The sequence below is a fragment of the Salvelinus namaycush genome, chromosome 9 (genome assembly GCF_016432855.1).
Source record: "Salvelinus namaycush isolate Seneca chromosome 9, SaNama_1.0, whole genome shotgun sequence".
In the NCBI taxonomy this organism is placed as follows: Eukaryota; Metazoa; Chordata; class Actinopteri; order Salmoniformes; family Salmonidae; genus Salvelinus; species Salvelinus namaycush.
In genome coordinates this window covers 30602318-30623942 of record NC_052315.1, presented here as the reverse complement: position 1 = coordinate 30623942, position 21625 = coordinate 30602318, and the positions used below count along the sequence as shown (strand labels likewise).

The window sequence follows — 21625 nt, the reverse complement described above, 5'->3', positions numbered from 1 at the left end:
ATCTGACCCATTGTGATCCTCACAGGATAGTCATGACACAGTCTTGAGTCACAAATGGACAGCTGCTTGTGGGGTTTTTAAAAGTAAAGCCTATAAGGTTGAGCTATTCTGTAGAGGTCACATTGTGTTAGTAGGCCAACTTGTGACCCAAAGAACTATACAGAGCAAAAATATAAACGCAACATGTAAAGTGTTGGTTTCATGAGCTGAAATAAATAAATCCCAGAAATGTTCCATTTGCACAAAAAGCTTATTTCTCTCAAGTTTTGTGCACAAATTTGTTAGGGAGCATTTCTCCTTTAATAAGATAACCCATCCACCTGACAGGTGTGGCATATCAAGAAGCTGATTAAACAGCATGATTATTACACAGGTGCAACTTGTGCTGGGGACAATAAAAGGCCACTCTAAAATGTGCAGTTTTGTCACACAACACAATGCCACAGATGTCTCAAGTTTTGACGGAGCATACAATTGGCATGCTGACTGTAGTAATGTCCACCAGAGCTATTGCCCGATAATTTAATGTTAATTTCTCTACCATAAGCCACCTCCAACGTTGTTTTAGAGAATTTGGCAGCACGTCCAACCGGCCCCACAACTGCAGATCACATGTAACCAAGCCAGTCCAGGACCTCCACATCTGGCTTCGTCACCTGCAGGATCGTCTGAGACCAGCCACCCAGACAGCTGATGAAACAAGTATTTCTGTCCGTAATAAAGCCCTTTTGTGGGTGAAAAACTCATTCTGATTGTCTCCCAGGCCCAGCCATGGCTGCGCCCCTACCCAGTCATGAAATCCATAGATTAGGGCCTAATGAATTTATTTCAATTGGCCGATTTCCTTATATGAACTGTAAAATTGTTGAAATTGTTGCATGTTGCGTGTTGAATTTTGTTCAGTATACATAATAGAGCACAGATTACTCGTGTGGTGTGTAACCTCTGAAATACACATCTCTTGACACATAATCAATAGATTGGTATTTCAGAGAAAATTATAGGTATTTTATCAAAAATGGAGTCTGGCTAACCATTGCAAAGAAATCTGACATCTTAATTTGCTAGTTATTGCTGTCATCATCCCAACATTTCTAAATATTTATGTAAACATGTCCAAAGCTAGATTCCTTTACTTCATAAATACATGTAAAATGGTCAAAGTTGAATAGTATCCCTAATGGCCTAAACTCACCAAAGGCGAGCATGCAAGATTTATTTTAGAATGCATTGTTTTGAATTGTAATGACCCAACTGAAGCCTGGCGGGCAGGTTGGTCACTTTGATGCCTCGCTCAATTAAAACGTGTCTCTATTTTTGCGATTTATCGCTGGCGCTGTAGTCACACAAAACAATAAAATGTCATTATTCACTTTTATTTAATCTCATTTGACTTGGAAGAGGTAGCTAAGGGTTAAGGCTTTACCATAGGCTACATGCTAAATTAGACCAATTCTTCCACTTATGGAAACAACAGCGCTATCAGCAAAGATGATTGGAGATATGGACTATCCTGCTAGCATAGTCAGTGCTCTGCTTGTACGGTCCTTTCCTCCCGCCTCCCTCTGCTTGCCTGCTTCTGGTGAATTTTTCGCTTAAAGAGATACTTCAGGATTTTGGCAATGAGGCCCTTTATCTACTTCTCCAGAGTCAGATGAACCAGTGGATACCATTTTTATGTCTCTGTGTCTAGTATGAAGGAAGTTAGAGGTAGTTTTGCGAGTCAATGCTAATTAGCGTTAGCGCAATGACTGGAAGTCTTTGGGTATCTGCTAGCATTCTAGTAGAAAGAGATATTAGAAATATCGCCCTACATTCATCTAAGTCAGGGGCGTCAAACAAATTTTGCCCCAGGGGCTGCATTCGGTCTTCAACGAGGTCCTGGGGGCACTGACAATTGCACTGACAATTGATTATACTTCCTCACTGTCAAAATTGGCAAAATATACTCCTCTATCCATCGTTTTTTGAATTTTCAATGCTCCCTGACTGGCTAGCTTTCATTTCTGTGATTTTTGTCTGTGCTGGACACAGTCAAGAAACTCTATGACCACCACCGTCTCCCCGTTATAATTTCTACTCAGTTTCAATTTAGTTTTAGTATTTTTTAAGTTTATCGAGTTTGTTTTCCAGCCACCAAAATATATATAAAAAATAAAAAACATGTTTTTTTACTCAAGACCACCTATGGACCGGATTAGACTGCCTCGCGGGCCGGATTCAGCCCGCAGGTCGTATGTTTGACACCCCTGATCTAAGCCATTGTATTTTGGACAGTTAGCATGTGGACAGTTTATTAGTTGCTCAAACACACAAGGTGTTTTTCAATACTATAGCATATTAATAGGTCAGTGACTACCCACTGGGAAAAACAGTGGTTGAATCAAAGTTGTTTCCAAATCATTTCAATAACAAAAATGATATGTGATGACATTGAATCAACGTGGAAAACTGATTGGATTTGCAAAGAGTCATCAATGTAAGGGAATTTTTTATTTGAACCTTAATCCAATGACAGTGACATTTTTTTAGTTGATTTCACTTTGAATTCACCTTAGTTGACAACTCAACCAAATGTAAAAACTAGAGTGCTTTATTTTGCAGCTGTCCTGGCTACAGTAGGATTGTTCAACAACACAAACTGTAGTGCCTGTTGACTTGAGAGGAAAGTAAAACAGGTAAGTGCACATCTCTTTCCATCTTGACAACAAATAAGTTAGTAATCTCCATCATTAGATAAAGCCATGGTCTCAGGTCAGTGAGGTCACTAAACAACACATACAGTGTAGCCAAGACTGAGCTAACATTATCAACACTGTTAGGCTTAGAGGAAATAGTCAAACTAAGACATATGCAGGGCAGGGCTATGCTATGGGCCTTCCAGCCTTACTACTTGTGCCAAGAGGAGCTCATTATTTGGCCAGATAGGATCCAGGGACCAGTCCTGACAGGCCGTTCCTCTCCACAGTCCACCAGCCATCCACACCCTGCTCAATGACCACCACCGTCTCCCCTGCAGACATGGACAGCTCACCCGCACTCTAGAGACGGCAAGGACAGGTTAGGTTTAGTTGTGGTTCAAATGTCACAGAAATGTGAATCCACTCATTCTTAGCGTAGGCCTAGATGTTGAATGCGGGCATTTAGGGTGTCAGAGCATTCTGACCTGAGCCTCATAGTCATATAGCGCCTGGTACTCCTCTCTGCTCTCTGAGATGGTTGGCTCCACTGGCTGAAATCCAGGAATGGAGGCGTACACTCCATCTGATGTGTCGGCTAAGGATTACACATGGTCAAATCACTGGCAGTTTGAAACCTCAGTACCACAGCTATTGACTGAACTCAAAGAGTAAGCCCATGTAATGTAGTGTGATGTGATATAGTGTCAGACCCTGCTTAATATTGTGGCAACAGCTACTTTTGCGTCAAGGGACATTTGACCTGAAATCAGGTGGATGTTTGTGCCCACTGGTGATTATGTAAATAGATGGAAAGCCTGCATGATCAGGTTATGGGCTATTAATGTATGTTTTCACATTATGATTGGAACAAGATCAACACAATGCATTGTTATGGGGAGGCATAAAAAGAGAACATACATCGTTATCCTCTCCATCTCAAATGTATTTTTACCTGACAAGTAACAATATAATGACTGTGAAAAAACATTATCTCTCCCCGTCCAAAAATGGTTTCTATTGGTACCACACTTATTTACAGTAATTGTAGCAGCATACAAACCAGTAGGTGGGGCTAATGGCTGTGAACAGTCATTGACGTTAATTTTGGAGCCAGCCGAGGAGTTGCCTTGCAAAAGGTTTGAAAACCTAAAAGTAATTAAACAGAGTTTACTTTGCTTCACATTGTAAACATGCTGTTTTGATGGTTACATGAGTTCAAATGTGCATTCTTATAGTGCAAAAACAAATATTAGTATCTCTAACCTCTTCATAACTCCTCCTACAAAGCGGGCACTGCCATTGGTGTCTGTCGAGGGCTCCCTCTCATAGTAGTTCTCAAACACAATGGGAGCTGGGGAGAAACCACAGGCATTCAGCAAAGCAAACTCACCCAAGGCCTAAGTAAAGAGTGTATCACAGAGACATGGCTGCACTGCAAAGTTCAAACAAAGGGTGAACATATTATTTCTCAATCAGGCCACATATTTTCATCAATATTTTACTATGATGACATTTAAAGAGTTAATATTGAAATGTTCAGACCTGGAACATATTCATGTGCACAAACCAGGAAACAGGACAGGTGGTGTATTTTACCTACCTGGTGGACTTGAGCCAGTGCTTTTCATCTCAACAAAGCAGTTGTTGTCTACCGTGATGTCACACAGTTCTAGAGTTTTCCTCACATCCTCATAACACTGAAAGTACATTTTGGGCATGGCTCAAACACATTCAGTATATTCTTTATTCATCATTACTAATCAGCCTTACTGAGTAGTCTTACAGCTACTAAATGATACAGTTGAGACAAATTCTACACAATGGTATACATGGTACCATGCTTTAATATGCTGACTAATGCTACTACTGATATTGTGGATTACAGAATAGCTTGGTAAGACAAAACAAACTTGACCAACCTCATCATCTTTGACACATTGCATTGAGAATTGGTTACAGTGGACCCAGATGGCATTCCTTAGGATGTTGATACGATCTCCCTCCTGCTGCTGAAAGACCTGCAAAACAATCCTCCATTGTACAAAATATCTATATAAAATGCTATATCCCATATCTATATCCCATGTTTACAACAATCTGTGGACCATCAGCTGGTTTGACAGAAAATATTTACGTAATTTAAGAAAAGTTTGTCTGATCATACTGTACAATCCAACTTGCATTCATTGCAATGACATTAGAATATGCCTCAATGTACCTCACATGTGCTCTCATGTGTGGTTTCCCATTCTTGGCGAATCTTGTCTAGCTGTTCAATGTTTGACATGTATTGTTTTTCTGAGGACAAAGAAGCAAAGGTGGTATTCAGATAATACGCAGTTATTGACTCTGAATCATTTTTGAAGATTCATTGGATCCTCTGTCACAGTGGAGGGACAATATACACTAAGTGTGAAAAACATTAGGAACACCTGCTCTTTCCATGACATAGACGGACCAGGTAAATCCAGGTGAAAGCTATGATCCCTTATTGATGTCCCTTGTTAAATCCACTTCAATCAGTGTAGATGAAGGGGAGGAGACAGGTTAAAGGATTTTTAAGCCTTGAGACAATTAAGACATGGATTGTGTATGTGTGTCATTCAGAGGGGGAATGGGCAAGACAAAATATTTAAGTGTTTTGGAACGGCATATGGTAGTAGGTGTCAGTCGCACCAGTTTGTGTCAAGAACTGCAACTCTGCTGGGTTTTTCACGCTCAACAGTTTCCAGCCAACTTGGACATCCAGCCAACTTGACACAACTGTGGGACGCATTGGAGTCAACATGGGCCAACATCCCTGTGGAACGCTTTCGACACCTTGTAGAGTCCATGCCTTGACGAATTGAGGCTGTTCTGACAGCAAAAAAACCCACCTTCCTAATAACTCAATATTCGGAAGGTGTTCTTAATGTTTTGTACACTCAGTGTATATGGCCTTTAAAAATATAATCTGCAAATTGGAAGCAAATTCTAAGATTACTTAATGAAAGAAAAAATTGAAAAAAATTATAACAGTTAATTTCTGGAAAACCTCAGCATTATGGTGATGAAAGGGAGACAAAAACAAATTGTCAAATCATGCTATGGCTTTTCAGCAATCTTGATTTCAAGTCATGGACTGCCTTTATTTGGAGTACAACAACAGGAAAAGATAGGAGCTCAATAGCCTAATATCTCTTACCTGCCTCTCCTGCTGCCTCTCTGCACTGCTTAGACTTGTTGTGCATCTGCAAACGAACAGGGAAGTTACTGTCACTGATAGGAAACTAACACATAAATGTCAGTGCTAAAGAGTAAGGAAATGATCTCCCAATTACATCCTGAGAAATAATTAAGTTCTTTTTTCAAGATAAACCGCCTCTACTCTCTGTTCTACTGGTGAATGTACGATCACTGGAGAACAAATTGGACAAGCTCCGTTCCAGACTATTCTATCAACGGGACCTAAAGAACAGTAATATCCTATGCTTCACGGAGTCATGGCTCAAGAGTCAGTTTGTGCGCAATCTCTAATATTAAGAAAGTCTCGAGGTTCTGCTCGCCTGATAAGCTGTAGACCACACTATTTACCAAGAGAGACTTAATCTATATTTTTTGTAGCTGTCTATTTACCACCACAAACCGATGCTGGCACTAAGACATAACGAGCTACAGTGGGGCAAAAAAGTATTTAGTCAGCCACCAATTGTGCAAGTTCTCCCACTTAAAAAGATGAGAGAGGCCTGTAATTTTCATCATAGGTACACTTCAACTATGACAGACAAAATGAGAAAAAAAAATCCAGAAAATCACATTGTAGGATTTTTAATGAATTTATTTGCAAATTATGGTGGAAAAGAAGTATTTGGTCACCTACAAACAAGCAAGATTTCTGGCTCTCACAGACCTGTAACTTCTTCTTTAAGAGGCTCCTCTGTTCTCCACTCGTTACCTGTATTAATGGCACCTGTTTGAACTTGTTATCAGTATAAAAGACACCTGTCCACAACCTCAAACAGTTACACTCCAAACTCCACTATGACCAAGACCAAAGAGCTGTCAAAGGACACCAGAAACAAAATTGTAGACCTGCACCAGGCTGGGAAGACTGAATCTGCAATAGGTAAGCAGCTTGGTTTGAAGAAATCAACTGTGGGAGCAATTATTAGGAAATGGAAGACATACAAGACCACTGATAATCTCCCTCGATCTGGGGCTCCACGCAAGATCTCACCCCGTGGGGTCAAAATGATCACAAGAACGGTGAGCAAAAATCCCAGAACCACACGGGGGGACCTAGTGAATGACCTGCAGAGAGCTGGGACCAAAGTAACAAAGCCTACCATCAGTAACACACTACGCCGCCAGGGACTCAAATCCTGCAGTGCCAGACGTGTCCCCCTGCTTAAGCCAGTACATGTCCAGGCCCGTCTGAAATCTGCTAGAGAGCATTTGGATGATCCAGAAGAAGATTGGGAGAATGTCATATGGTCAGATGAAACCAAAATATAACTTTTTGGTAAAAACTCAACTCGTCGTGTTTGGAGGACAAAGAATGCTAAGTTGCATCCAAAGAACACCATACCTACTGTGAAGCATGGAGGTGGAAACATCATGCTTTGGGGCTGTTTTTCTGCAAAGGGACCAGGACGACTGATCCGTGTAAAGGAAAGAATGAATGGGGCCATGTATCGTGAGATTTTGAGTGAAAACCTCCTTCCATCAGCAAGGGCATTGAAGATGAAACGTGGCTGGGTCTTTCAGCATGACAATGATCCCAAACAGGCAAAGCATCAATACAGGACTAAGATCGAATCCTAGTACACCGGCTCATGCACTCGTCGGATGTGGCAGGGCTTGCAAACTATCATGGATTACAAAGGGAAACCCAGCTAACGGCTGCCCTGTGATACGAGACTACCAGACGAGTTAAATGCCTTCTATGCTCACTTCGAGGCAAGCAACACTGAACCATGTGTGAGCCAGACGGATTACCAGGACGCATACTCAGAGCATGCACAGACCAGCTGGCAAGTGTCTTTACTGACATTTTTAACCTCTCCCTGACCCAGTCTGTAATACCTACAGTACATGTTTCAAGCAGACCACCATAGTCCCTGTGGCCAAGAACGTCAAGGTAAATGACTATCGCCCCGTAGCACTCACACCTGTAGCCATGAATTGCTTTGAAAGGCTGGTCATGGCTCACATCAACACCATCTTCCCAGACCCCCTGGACCCACTCCAACTCGCATACCGACCCAGAAAACCCAGGGAGAACGCAATCTCGATTGCACTCCACACCTCCCTTTCCCACTTCTATAAAAGGAACACCTACGTGAGAATGCTGTTCATTGACTACAGCTCAACACCATAGATCCCTCGAAGCTCATCACTAAGCTAAGGTCCCTGGGACTGAACACCTCCCACTGCAACTGGATCCCAGGTGGTCAGGGTAGGCAATAACACATACACCACGCTGATCCTCAACACGGGAGCCCACCACGCTGATCCTCAACACGGGAGCCCCTCAGGGGTGCGTGCTTAGTCCCCTCCTGTAATCACAATTCACCCACGACTGCGTGGCCGCGGACTACGACAACAACATCATTAAGTTTGCTGACAACACGACGGTGGTAGGCCTGATCACCAACGACGATGATACAGCCTATAGGGAGGAGGTCAGAGATCTGGCAGTGTGGTGCCAGGACAACAACCTCTCCCTCAACGTCAGTAAGACAAAGGAGCTGATGGGCCCATAGACTCTCAAAAAGTTCTACAGCTGCACCATCGAGAGCATTTTGACTGGCTGCATCACCGCTTGGTATGGAAACTGCTTGGCATCCAACTGCAAGGCGATATAGTGGGTAGTGCGTATGGCCCAGTACATCACTAGGGCCGAGCTCCCTGCCATCCAGGACCTCTATACCAGGCGGTATCAGAGGAAGGCCCAAAAAATTGTCAAAGACTCCAATGCACCACGTCTGGAACTAACCGGATGCATACTGATACTGATACCGACACACTGACACTGACACACACACACACACACACACACACACACACACACACACACACACACACACACACACACACACACACACACACACACACACACACACACACACACTCACACATTCACACTTTCACACTCACACGCTGCTGCTACTGTCTATCTATCCTGTTGCATAGTCAATTTACCTCTACCTATACACTGAGTATACAAAACATTTGGAACATCTGCTCTTTCCATGACATAGACTGATCAGTTGAATCCAGGGGAAAGCTATGATCCCTTATAGATGTCACTTGTTAAAGAAGGATTTTTAAGCCTGGAGACAATTAAGACATGGATTGTGTACATGTGTCATTCAGAGGGTGAATGGGCAAGACAAAAGATATAAGTGCCTTTGAATGGGGTATGAACTGAGTCAGTTTTGAGGGCAAAAGCAGTGGGTGCAACTCAATATTAGGAAGGTGTTCCTAATGTTTGGTATACTCAGTGCATGTAAAGTACCTACCTCAATTACCTCGTACCCCTGCACATCAAATCAGTACTGGTACTCCCTCTTTAGCCATGTTATTTTCTACTCCCTATATATATCCATGTTATTTGTCTTAACTCTGCATTTTTGGAAAAGGACCCGGAAGTAAGCATTTCATGGTTAGTCTACAAATGTTGTCTATGAAGCATGTGACAAATAACATTTGATTTGAAATGGTAGAACAGTAATCAGAAATAACAGAATTTATATTTCATCACTCAGTTGAAGGGGATTGTGGCAGGAATCCCCATGAACATGGGTTTTGCTTTATGCCCCACACAGCAACAGTTCAGAATATGTGTTTACATTCACTCTATGATGAAAGTCAAACCATTCACTGCAATTCACATCCTCTGTTATTATTCCTACAATTCAAAACATATAGCCTACAGACTGACCTACAACTACTGTATGTTACATTTTACACATGGATAGAGTTTAGTGATTTACCCTTTCAGCCTGCTTGGGTGTGGTGGTGGCTGCACTGCTCATCCTCTCAGCAGCTTGCTCTGCCTCATCTGCCTCTCTGCACCTTTGGTCATAGGACCTTCTAGACTGGGAAAGGACACACAGAAAGGGAACTTGTTATCAGGTTTACAATACTACACAATGTACTTACCTCTAGGGCTGTTGCGGTGAACGTATTACCGCCACACCTGCAGTCACAAGTCATGAAGTCAATCAAATTCCACTTGACCGTTTAGTCATGGTAATTAGGTTTTTCCAAGCTCTGATGCTGCTAATGGTCATTTGTAGCCTACCAAACTTGTTAACTGCCTGGTACTTAGCACTCTATTGTCCCTCTAATCACTGCATCAATGCAAATGTCATCGAAAATTTTATCTTTTTTTTAATATACATTCGCAAAAAAAATTAAAACCTGTTTTCGTTTTATGGGGTATTGTGTGTAGATTGCTTTAAAAAAAAAATTTGAATCCATTTTAAGTTAAGGCTGTAACTTAACAAAATGTGGAAAAAGTCAAGGGTTCTGAATACTTTCTGAAGGCACTGTAAACAGGGCATGAGTTTCAAGTTTTTGGAAGATAATTTTCACCATAAAAATGCACCTTTATAATAAAAGCATTTCATGCATAATCGCATTTGCGGTCACTTTTGATAATGGTGTTTTCCAGCAAATGGAACATTCATGCTTATAGCCTACTGCCATGTGCGCATTGCTGCGCTTATAATGTGAAGAAAAAGCCTAATAGTTTATCAACATTTTAAGTTAAATGTTCAGATCTGTTGGGTCAGCCACATTGCATTTTTTTATGCTAGTGGTTGTACTAATTTGGGATCTATCGCATCCCACAATTGTCCCAGGCTATGTTCGGAATATTTATTTCTCGCACAGAATAGGTCAACTTTTGTACTATGGGGGATAGTAGATTGACATAGGCTAGTGCTTTTGCTGTTCGTTAGGCCTACTCATCTTGTTGGCTGACGAAAAATAAATGTGGACAGTTCTTCCAATATCTTCAATATGCATCTCGGAATTGGATAAGAACGCGCGCAGTTGCGTCCCGGAAGTGTCTGTCTTCACTTGTAGCCTATGAGATAGACCCGATCACGTGATGGAGAGCCATGTGAGTGAGAGGTGCTTCGGGGAGAAGGGCACAATGCAGCACTCGGGGCCCAAGGGCACAACGGCCACTGGCAGCAAAAGGCATGGCTTTTTTTAGGGTGCATTACGGCCACATAAAGGGAATGCAGCTGTGAAATTCAAGGCATTATCAAGTGGTTGTCAAATTGTGAATGAGAGACTGATGAATTGTGTATAGTCTGTGCAAAAAACTAAGCAGAGCTCATGCCTTTCAAGCAACTTTTTCAAATCATTATTTGAGTCGCATCATGCAGGCTTAAAATGTATTAAAAATCCAAACATATTGCCCAACATTTGTAGAACAACTAAAGTTACATTAATAACTCTAAATTAAGCATATAGGAGTACCCATTTCCTTGTTAACCACTCAAAAAAGAATAGCAACATGTGTGAACTCAAATCGTTTGGAGAAAATATACTTTCTATTTTATTCAGCTTTGTTAAATTGTTTTCTTCATACTATAAAATAATATAAAATAATGCATGCCACATAATTCTAAGCAAATCTTGTCTGCTAAATGAACTAGTGTAGCCCACAGCCATTTGGCATAGCCAGATCAGGACCTAATGTCACGCCCTGGCCTTAGTTATCTTTGTTTTCTTTATTATTTTAGTTAGGTCAGGGTGTGACATGGGGGATGTATGTGTTTTGTATTGTCTAGGGTTTTTTGTATGTTTATGGGGCAGTGTCTAGTCTAGGTGTATGTATGTCTATGGTTGCCTAGATTGGTTCTCAATTAGAGACAGCTGTCTATCGTTGTCTCTGATTGGGAACCATATTTAGGCAGCCATATTCATTAGGTAGTTGGTGGGTGATTGTCTATGTGTAGTGTTTAGTGTCAGCACTATTTGTTATATAGCTTCACGTTCGTTTTGTTGTTTTTGTATAGTTTGTCAAGTGTTCTTCGTCTTCGTTAATTAAATATGTATTCATTTCACGCTGCGCCTTGGTCCTCCTCTCTTCAATGTTACGACGAACGTGACACCTAACATAAGGACAACTCAGAGTATGCTATTCTGTTCTCCTGAAATAGACACATTTTTCTTAATATCATACTTCTTTAGACCTGTCTAAAATAATGGATTTATTGTGAAGGTGTAGGCTATATTACATGGATTTATTAGACTTTTTAAAATGTAGATGTTCCATAATAAGGGTTAAATAAATAAAATAAAATGGTCAATTACCATGAGACTGACAGTTATTTGCTTGACAATCACCGGCTGACAAAATTTTGTGACCGCCACAGTCCTACTTACCTCCAATTATTAGATTAAGACAGCTATTATTAGTTGACACTTCATGAAGCTGCTGCCAAATAAGGAACAGAAAGTGCAATCGAGAGCGAGAGATGCATGTGCAAGCAGGGAGACTAAAATAAAACAAATAGAGCAGGATTTCCTGAGCTGAGAGTTCTGTTTTAGAGGCGCTCCCTCGGCTTGCCACTGAATGGCCCTCTTTGTTTCCTTTCTTATCTGTATGCTCTTACTGGTGCAACCTATTATTCGGGAACATTACAAATTCCCTTACCGGTATATAATTTCACCTGACAGAAAAACATTATGGTTTTCCTGAATCATACTAACTAAAGGACCTTTGAAAGTAAAGCTAAAATAACCCTGACACATTGAGTTAAGCCCTACCTACCACAGACAAACTATACGGAATAGGGTTTCACGTCACACAAAGGAGCATACAGATAATTTCTTTAAGAAGGTTTTTGGTAGGAACTGTGCTCACCTCCATTGTTTTCTTGTATAAAGACACCTTCATCTTCTGAACCTTGTCCATGACGCCTTCAAACTGAGACAGAGAAAAACATGCTGTGACTGATGCAAAAATAGCTAAACAATTACAGATCAATAGTGGATTCATCTCATCTAACCACTGATACCTTCTCTGTCCTTAAACAGCAAATGGTTAACATTTGAAATCAAAGTACATGATTTAATAGTACAACATACTCTATGTAGATATTCACCACCATGCACTAACAATAGATTGTCTTTAGGCCTTGTTTAGGTGAAAGCTAAAAATGTCAAACCACAACCTTTTTTCTCTGCTCTTTCTGTCGATCCCTGAACTGTTCCATACTCTTGACCTCTTCCTTTAACATCCCAGAGAGCTGTATGTGTAGGTTCCCAATGTTCTCAATTTCTACAAAACATGAGGTAACACAACATTACAAATCTGGGATGAAGTAGTGCTGCTTACAGATGTTTCAACTCCATAGCTACAAGTGGACGATTAAAATTCTGTTCTACTTACGGACTTTGAGTTGGTCAATGGATGCTCTCAAAGTGCTGTGAAAAGAATATAACTGTGAGAAAGTGCAAATACATTTATTTTACACAATACATTATCACACACACCTCTCTCTCTGCCAAAACTTAAGGCATTTCGTTTCCATGAATCGTGAGAGCAGAGCCACTCACCTGATCTCACAGAGTCCCCCTGCCTTGCGTGCAATCATCACCAACTCCTTGCCATATCTCTCTTCAGCGGATGCCCTATCCAATGGAAACACAATATTTCTTAACTTATAATTGTGACATAATATAACTTCATACACAATGTAGGAACTGCTTTGCTGCCACCAACTACCTCATCTTCAAGAGCTCCTCCATGTCTTTGCACATCCGTCGACCCTCACAGAGTCTCTGGATGAGAGCCTCATATCCCACATTACTGATGAAATCCACTCCCTACAACCATACAGAATCATAGCATTATCTTAACTTCAAAGAAAAGAAAATGCAAAGATTTAATACAAAGGTCCAAAGAAAGTCATTTTCGAAAAATAGATGCAAATACTCATCTTTCAGCTACAGCAGCTTTTGACACGTTTACAGATTTATGGTGTTTGTCAAAACAAAATGCTTTCAAGGATGCCGTGTACATAATAGTATTGAATGCCAGTGCAGGTGAAAGTTATAAGTTAAATGACACATATCAGATACTGTAGTAGGCCTTCAGTGGAGATGTTGCTGGCCCACACTGTATCACTCATACTACATACCACCCAGTTTCCACAGGAAAATAGTTTTAAATAGTAGCTTGGTCATAGAAATCGCTTAGCAGCAAAAGAAAGGATTCCACTGTTGACCGCCTCATGTATCAACAGCAAACCATTGACTGTCGTCTGTTAGCTGAACTTTGGCTTATGCATGATTGTGTACTATGTGAAGTAAAACATGTATAAATGAATGTACAATACAGAATGCCAAATACAGGTATTTGTATTGCACAAGTGTTATACAATATCAAACATAATTCAATGCCAAACTATTTCATACAAAGTAATAAGAAAACATGCACAATAAGGTAATTTTTATTTGCAAAGGTTAGAAGGGGATTATTGCAATGAGCCTGCTATGCAAATTAACCCAGAAGCTATCTGTAGTTTTGTAGATTACAGTTCTGACAATGCATCACAGTCAGAAGATCAAATACAGAAAGATAAAAGAGCCTAGCCTGTTTTACAGGAAACTCAGCATAGAGATACTGACACTCAGAAATGAGCAATCCAGCCAAGAGAATAAGTCACAACAATGTTCTGTGGGCCTAGTTATTTAGATAAATTACAAAATATAACACACTAGCACATTTATTAATGCCACACATTCAAAAGCAAGTTTCCACATAAAATAATTACACAAGTACATTTCTTCATCATAGCATATGAAATAAAGTTTTAGTCTAGTATATTTAGAAAAAGAACGAAGTTGGCTGTGAGACCATAGAACAAACATTTGTAAAGACGACAATCTGAGAGCCAATGAAACAAACAAAGTTTAATTTAGTAAAGGGCTGCCTCTGACACAGGTGTACTGCCTCAGGTGTTGTTACCACAATACAGTTTGGATCAAGCAGTAAATAATTTAGCTGTCTCTGCTGATATCCTCTGTGCAGTGCATTTTTTTAAATAACATCAACCTTATCCATAAAGATCATATAGATTGAGTATCAAAGTGGTTAATCAAAATTCAAGACGTTAAAGTGAACTCACCCAAAATACATCTTGGAATTGCAAAGTCATCTCAGCAGTAAATCAAATGTGATATCCTCTGTGAGGGGATTCAGTAAAGAAGGCACTTATGGTTCTTTGAGGCTGGGTCAAAGCCAGTGAAAATTATAATGCCACACACAGGAAACACCCAGTCAGTAGACATGGCTTGAAGTTAACTCGTTTGACTCAAATGAGGAAGAGCTTCAGTGTGAAGTTAGCTAACACAGACAGCCTGCATCCAAGATAACATTACCAGTTGGTTGTCATTTGATAGATGGATACCCTAAAAACATTGAAATATGTATTCTATGGGGAAATGATCATACAATCCACCCATTCAGAAATGTTACATGTAAATCAATAAGACTTCTTGAACTGAAAAAATATATATACAGTACCAGTCAAACGTTGGGACACACCTACTCATTCATGGGTTTTTCTTTATTTTGACTATTTCCTACATTGTAGAATAATAGTGAAGACATCAAAACTATGAAATAACACATGGAATCATGTAGTAACCAAAAAGTGTTAAAACAAATCAAAATATATTTTATATTCTTCAAAGTAGCCACCCTTTGCCTTGATGACCGCTTTGCACTCTCTTGGCATTCTCTCAACCAGTTTCATGAGGAATGCTTTTCCAACAGTCTTGAAGGAGTTCCCACATATGCGGAATACTTGTTGGCTGCTTTTCCTTCACTCTGCGGTCCAACTCATTCCAAAACATCTCAATTGGGTTGAGGTCAGGTGATTGTGAAGGCCAGATCATCTGATGCAGCAATCCATCACTCTCCTTCTTGGTCAAATAGCCCTTACAAAGCCTGGAGGTATGTTGAGTCATTGTCCTGTTGAAAAACAAATGATAGTCCCATAAAGCATCAAACAGATGGGATGGCGTATCGCTGCAGAATGCTGTGGTAGCCATGCTTCTTAACTGTGCTTTGAATTCTCACCAGCAAAGCACACCCATACCATCACACTTCCATGCTTCACCGTGGGAACCACACATTCAGAGATCATCCGTTCACCTACTCTTCGTCTCACAAAAACACGGCGGTTGGAACCAAAAATCTCAAATTTGCAGTCATCAGACCAAAGGACAGATTTCCTCCGGTCTAATGTCCATTGATCGTGTTTCTTGGCCCAAGCAAGTCTCTTCTTATTATTGGTGTCCTTTAGTCGTGGTTTCTTTGCAGCAATTCGACGATGAAGGACTGATTCACGCAGTCTCCTCTGAACAGTTAATGTTGAGATGTGTCTGTTTTTATTTAATTTAACCTTTTATCTAGGCAAGTCTGCTAATTGAACTTTGTGAATCATTTATTTGGGCTGCAATTTCTGAGGCTGGTAACTCTAATGAACTTATCCTCTGCAGCAGAGGTAACTCTGGGTCTCCCTTTCCTGTGGCGGTCCTCATGAGAGCCAGTTTCATCATAGCGCTTGATGGTTTATGCGACTGCCCTTGAAAAATCTTTCACAACACAACTGATTGGCTCAAACACATTAAGAATGAAAGAAATTCCACAAATGAACTTTTAACAAGGCACACCTGTTAATTGAAATGCATTCCAGGTGACTACCTCATGAAGCTGGTTGAGAGAATGCCAAGCATGTGCAAAGCTATCATCTAGGCAAAGGGTGGCTACTTTGAAAAATCTCAAATATATTTTAATTTGTTTAACACTTTTTTGGTTACTACATGATTCCATGTGTTATTTCATAGTTTATGTCTTCACTATTATTCTACAATACAGAAAATAGTCAAAATAAAGAAAAACCCTGGAATAAGTATGCGTGTCCAAACTTTTAACTGGTACATCACAGTAAAATAAAAAATATGTTATAATTCATCGTGTGACACATGAAGTTGTCTTCCATAGTCTGTTACTTCACTATTCATAAACATTTCTTGATTTTTCAAAACCTCTGCCTCTGACAGTCTCCCATCACCATCTTGGTCCATTTCTTTGATGAGGTGAATAGCCTGTTAAAACATAAGAGCAAAGCAAAAGAATTCGAGCAAACTGAAGAGAACTGATAGATACACCCACTTTCAATGGGGATACCATTCATACCAACCAATGTATAAATCTTTCCATACCCTGACTGCACTTCACAGGAACTAATATGTTATAATCAAATTAGGAATTGCACTCCTAGAGCACCCTAGTGAGGCATGGCTGTCCATGTAATGCAGAGACACAGTAGTGTAGTGGTTACTCACCTCCTCCCGTGCAGAGCCATAGCTGTTAGGGGCCACCCAGCGGAGCTGCTCCTCTCGATTCAACTTGCCATCCTTGTCTTGATCATAGAGGTCGTCAAAGCGGACAGTTTCCTCAATCTCCCACTTTGATGGGTCAACCTCCTCTGAAGTACACAAACACACATTACTACAGCAGGAAAGCCAACTCAGCCCCTACAAACCATTATATCATAGTATGTTGAGAAAAACACAGAAAGCATTCTTCTGTGCTTACCATTAGTTCGAACATCTCCAATAAATTCACTTAGACTGATGAACCCATCTTTATCTGTGTCATACTCACTCAACACATCTTCAATGGCAAAATCCTAAAAGAAAAAATAGCAAAATATTACCACACCAAACATTTGATTCTGCTCATGTGGATACAAATGTAAACAGCTTGTTTTGTGTAGAAATGTCTTACAGCCATGTAATCCACTTCAGATGGGTGTGTAAATGCAAGAAACTCAGTTAGGTTAAGGCCTGGTGTGCCACCCATATCAGCAAAATCAAAGCGCTTCTTTTCCTTTAAGTGGAGCTAAAAAGGAAAAGATTGATAAGTAATGTGAGGTGTAGAGCATGTGCAATCCATATGTTGTCAACAATAAAATAAAGGCTGGTACAACTAAGATGATCATACAAATCTGAGTGACTCTTCCTCTGGATCCTCCAGAACAGCATTCTCATCAATATTAATGACTCGTTCATGGACAACCATGTTGTATTCTTCCCAAGACACAACACCATCGTTGTTGGTGTCAAATTCAGGGAAGCGCTCCTCTGCATCATCCAATGCGTATTTCTTGTAGACATGTTGAATCCATAGTGTGATCTCCTCTGTAGTGACAATATATTACACATTACACATACTGTAAGGCAGTAGATTACACATACAGTATCCATACCATTATATCAACTGAGTGAATTTTTTATAACAATGTGGGATTCATTTTTCATCTGAAAGTCAAAATACATCCTAAAACAAAGCCGTTTAAAAAAAAAATTAACCTGAGGTTAGATGTTTGTCAGAATTTTTATCAATCTTCTTCAGGATTTCCATAATTTTGTTCCTTTGCTCAGCCGGACTAAGTTTCTTTATTCCATCTTCTTCCTAAAACTCAAGTTATAGAAATAGTGAGATAGCGAATATGACTGAAAGGGGATATTATTCAGATGAGAGAGAAATGACAACCTCAGTTCCCAATAGGAGATCCATGTCGTGACCCACATAATGATCTTCATGATTGTGGGAGCTCTCTCCAAAAGCACAGTGCATTACAAGCAATGCAATGGGTAAAACTGAGTATTTCATCTATGACGGAGAAAAAAAGCGTCATGTTATGATTTTAGCATTCTTCGTCAACTTAAAGAAGAATATAGATTAACAATCATAGAATATGCATTTCACATATCAATGATGTAACTGTCTGGTTCTGGTTCACCTACGATTAGCTGTATGAAACGCGAAGACAGTAGCGCTGAGTTACCTGGTGGTGGTCGACATTAAAGAGACTGGACAGTTTGGGCTTCAACAATACAGTACTGTTGCTAGCTAGGTAACGACTAACGTTAGCAACCAAAGTGTTGTCAGTCATTGACACCCCTCAAAAACATACCTTGACAAACAATAGACCTAAGCTTACTTGGCTGATGTAACGTTAGGTGACTAGGACGCTAACTAGCTATCGTTAGCTAATAATGCTGAGAATTTTCCTGAAATAAACTGAGTTGTTGACAATGAATGTCTGACAAAACTTGTGGATTCTGAACTGGTCAGACGTTTGGTAAAGTTCGCTGAGTGACTTTCTGGCTATTTTAGGAGAACATTATGTTGTAAACAAACCTTTGCTTGTGCCAATTCCTCGTTCCAGCTCGCAAAATCTGGGTTAAAATTTGAGTAACGTCCAATAATGATGAAGATTCCAGGAGCAAGAGGACACGAACAGATCGATTTGACAAAAAAAAAACATTACTTTATATTTGTATCCCGCCCATTTACTTGGTTGCCATGGTTGAAAGTTTAAATTCCACCCCTAGCCTCAATTCTTGTTTTGTGATTGGTTTATATTTTTTCTGTTTCCGCTTAACAAATTAATGATTGGATAGTCTGAAACTGTCATACATGTATCATACACTTCCGGCAAAATGCTATGTAGATTACAACTGTCAGTGGTGTCTTATGTCGTTTCCGTTAACACATAAAACACAACAATTTAGCTAATTTTCTAAGAAGTTTAGCTTTTACCCTGAGAATTGAATTACGTAAATGTCAAAAGACAGTCGCAACGATGGACGACGGCGTGGCCAGCACCGATTCGGTATTAGAATTGGACAAGGCGGGGACGGGAGGGAGAGGTCTGGCAGCAACAGCTCAGGGTCCTCGCATGGAGGAGGAAAAAGCAGGAATACTCCCATAACCGTTGCCTTGAAGGTACTGTAACTAGCTCTATTTTCAAGTTCTACTATAATGTAACTATGACCTGCAAATTAAGACCGCGTTCAGATAGTTAGTTAGCTAATGCGTTTATATTTGATGGCTAACTAACTTGGCTAGTTACTGGCTAGCCACCTTTCAAAAATACACTGAGTATACTAAACATTAGGAACACCTTCCTATTAATATTGAGCTCCCGGTCACGAGCGGGGTCGAACCCCAGGCTGTAGTAGCGCCTTCGAAGGCATTTATATTTTGTCTTGACCATTCACCCTCTGAATGGCACACACATACAATCCATGTGTCAATTGTCTCAAGGCTTAAAAATCTTTCTTTAACCTGTCTCCTCCCCTTCATCGACACTGATTGAAGTGGATTTAACAAGTGACATCAATAAGGGATCATCGTTTTCACCTGGTCAGTCTATGTCATGGAAAGAGCAGGTGTTCTTAATTTTTTTTACACTTATTGTATAGGATGCCCTCACACAGGATGTATTGACAGGAAAATATATACTATAGAATTTGTAAGTATTGGTTACAGTGACCTGCCAAAATACAGGAATGCATTGCTGATGACACCAACGGTTGTTTTTTAGGCAAAGTGGTGTTTTCAAAAAGAGAACCTGCTGTCACATGAAATCTGCTGCAGACCTCATATGCTAGTAACAATGTTCATTGTGAAACTACTCATTTGGCACAAAGTTGCAAGAAGACCATGTGGTTTTGTGTTTATCTTCCAGCCTTGTATGATTCATCAACTGCCAAGTCCAATAGGATGCTGCTGAGCCTCAGCCTCTCTGGCGAATGCAAGCTTACATTAGCACACTCCTTGAGCCTGCAGTTTCACACATCACTGGCAGCGGAGGACAGGGTCTGAGAGGCAGGCCTACTGTGTGTGCGCACATTTAAGGTTTTAATTTTGAAGTTTTAAAGTCACATGCCCAAGTACAGTGAAATGCCTTTCTTGCAAACTCAACCCAATAATGCAATAATCAATAACAATGCATTACTAGAAAAAAATACAAGAGAAATAAGAAATAATAACTACACAATTAGGTAAGCATACTATATACAGGAAATATTTTAGTCAGTTCCAATACCACATGACTGCGCGGTGCTGTGGCAGAGGGAGTGAAAGGGGGCTGCGATGCAGCGCTGTGAGATGACAGAAGAGGAGAGACGCTGTAAACAGATGCAGAGGAGAGGAGAGCCGGCAGGCAGAAAGGCAGCAGTGGTCTGCAGCACGGGGGTGGCTGGCTACTAGCTCAGCACTGATTACAGACAGATCAGACGGGGGTGAATGGACCGTCAGCCCGCTGAGCGAGCCGGGTGCTTAATCACAATTGGAGTAGTTGACACAGCTGGGCAAGTTGCTATAGCAGTTCGAGCTACACACAGTCAATTTTGGTCCTGCTGTCGGAAGACTATGTCACCTTGCACAAGTGGCAATGCCGATGAGGGGAAACAGGTTGGCTGAAGTTGGCTGCAAAAGTATGTCAGGGGCGGATAAGGACGAGGAACCTGCTTACAGACTCTACTTCTACTCTGTATGTATCTTCTAATCTCTGTCTCTCTTCTCACTCTCCCACTTGCTGCATGTGTCTGTTTGTAGACCTGCTTTTAGGATGAAAACCCTACACCTGCTCCTCAGGACTGGCCCTTTCCTGTGCATATCTAGAGGCTCAGTTTATAAACCAGTTAGCATAACACATGCTCCAAAAAACAACCTGCACCGTCTTAGTTAAATAAAGGTTAAATAAATGAAATAAATACATAAAATTCCATAGTGAAGGCCAGGTGGCAGCAGCTGATTAAGTGGATCAGGAGAGCCTTTCTGTAATCATTGCCAGCCTCAGGCTGTACAGCTAGGCAGCCATCAGTCAAGTCTATAGGCTTCCCTGCAAGTCAAGAGTGATCCCTCATCAGATGGCTGCCATGCCAGGAACCACAGTGTAAATATTTACTGCTATGATGGTAACCTAGCTTGCTATTTGTTCATTTTCAGTGGGGTTTGGCTACTCTGTTTGATGTGCAGCCTCAGTGATGTTGGCGTTTGATCCTATTGTCCTTATGCTCTTCTATAGTAATAGAATGGAGCTTATATGTAAAGGATATTTTTT

General features: G+C 40.6%; 3 protein-coding genes across 5 annotated transcripts in view; 1 reads left to right on the top strand and 2 right to left on the bottom strand.

Annotated features, from left to right (window-relative positions):
• Positions 1 to 2487: 2487 nt before the first annotated feature.
• On the bottom strand, positions 2488 to 15276 carry LOC120053944 (proline-serine-threonine phosphatase-interacting protein 1-like). The gene is made up of 14 exons (XM_039001271.1): positions 13417 to 15276; positions 13248 to 13322; positions 13081 to 13115; positions 12863 to 12969; positions 12553 to 12615; positions 9659 to 9763; positions 5866 to 5911; positions 4900 to 4979; positions 4601 to 4699; positions 4282 to 4378; positions 3945 to 4032; positions 3742 to 3827; positions 3167 to 3276; positions 2488 to 3041 (listed from the first exon to the last, which is right to left on the bottom strand). The coding sequence occupies exons 1-14, from the start codon at positions 13449 to 13451 to the stop codon at positions 2913 to 2915; spliced, it is 1155 nt and encodes a 384-aa protein (XP_038857199.1). The 5' UTR covers positions 13452 to 15276; the 3' UTR covers positions 2488 to 2912.
• A 1297-nt stretch (positions 15277 to 16573) lies between these two features.
• On the bottom strand, positions 16574 to 19041 carry rcn2 (reticulocalbin 2). The gene is made up of 8 exons (XM_039001269.1): positions 18913 to 19041; positions 18262 to 18381; positions 18078 to 18180; positions 17710 to 17906; positions 17494 to 17607; positions 17302 to 17395; positions 17049 to 17191; positions 16574 to 16808 (listed from the first exon to the last, which is right to left on the bottom strand). Exons 2-8 carry the CDS (start codon positions 18379 to 18381, stop codon positions 16665 to 16667), a joined length of 915 nt encoding a protein of 304 aa, XP_038857197.1. The 5' UTR covers positions 18913 to 19041; the 3' UTR covers positions 16574 to 16664.
• A 175-nt stretch (positions 19042 to 19216) lies between these two features.
• Positions 19217 to 21625, top strand: part of LOC120053941 (S phase cyclin A-associated protein in the endoplasmic reticulum-like) — a 106748-nt gene continuing 104339 nt past the window's right edge. For all 3 annotated transcript variants that reach the window (XM_039001268.1, XM_039001267.1, XM_039001266.1), the window contains exon 1: positions 19217 to 19500. In XM_039001268.1, coding sequence (XP_038857196.1) covers positions 19336 to 19500 — 165 coding nt within the window. In that variant the 5' untranslated portion in view covers positions 19217 to 19335. The remainder of the gene's footprint in view (positions 19501 to 21625) is intronic.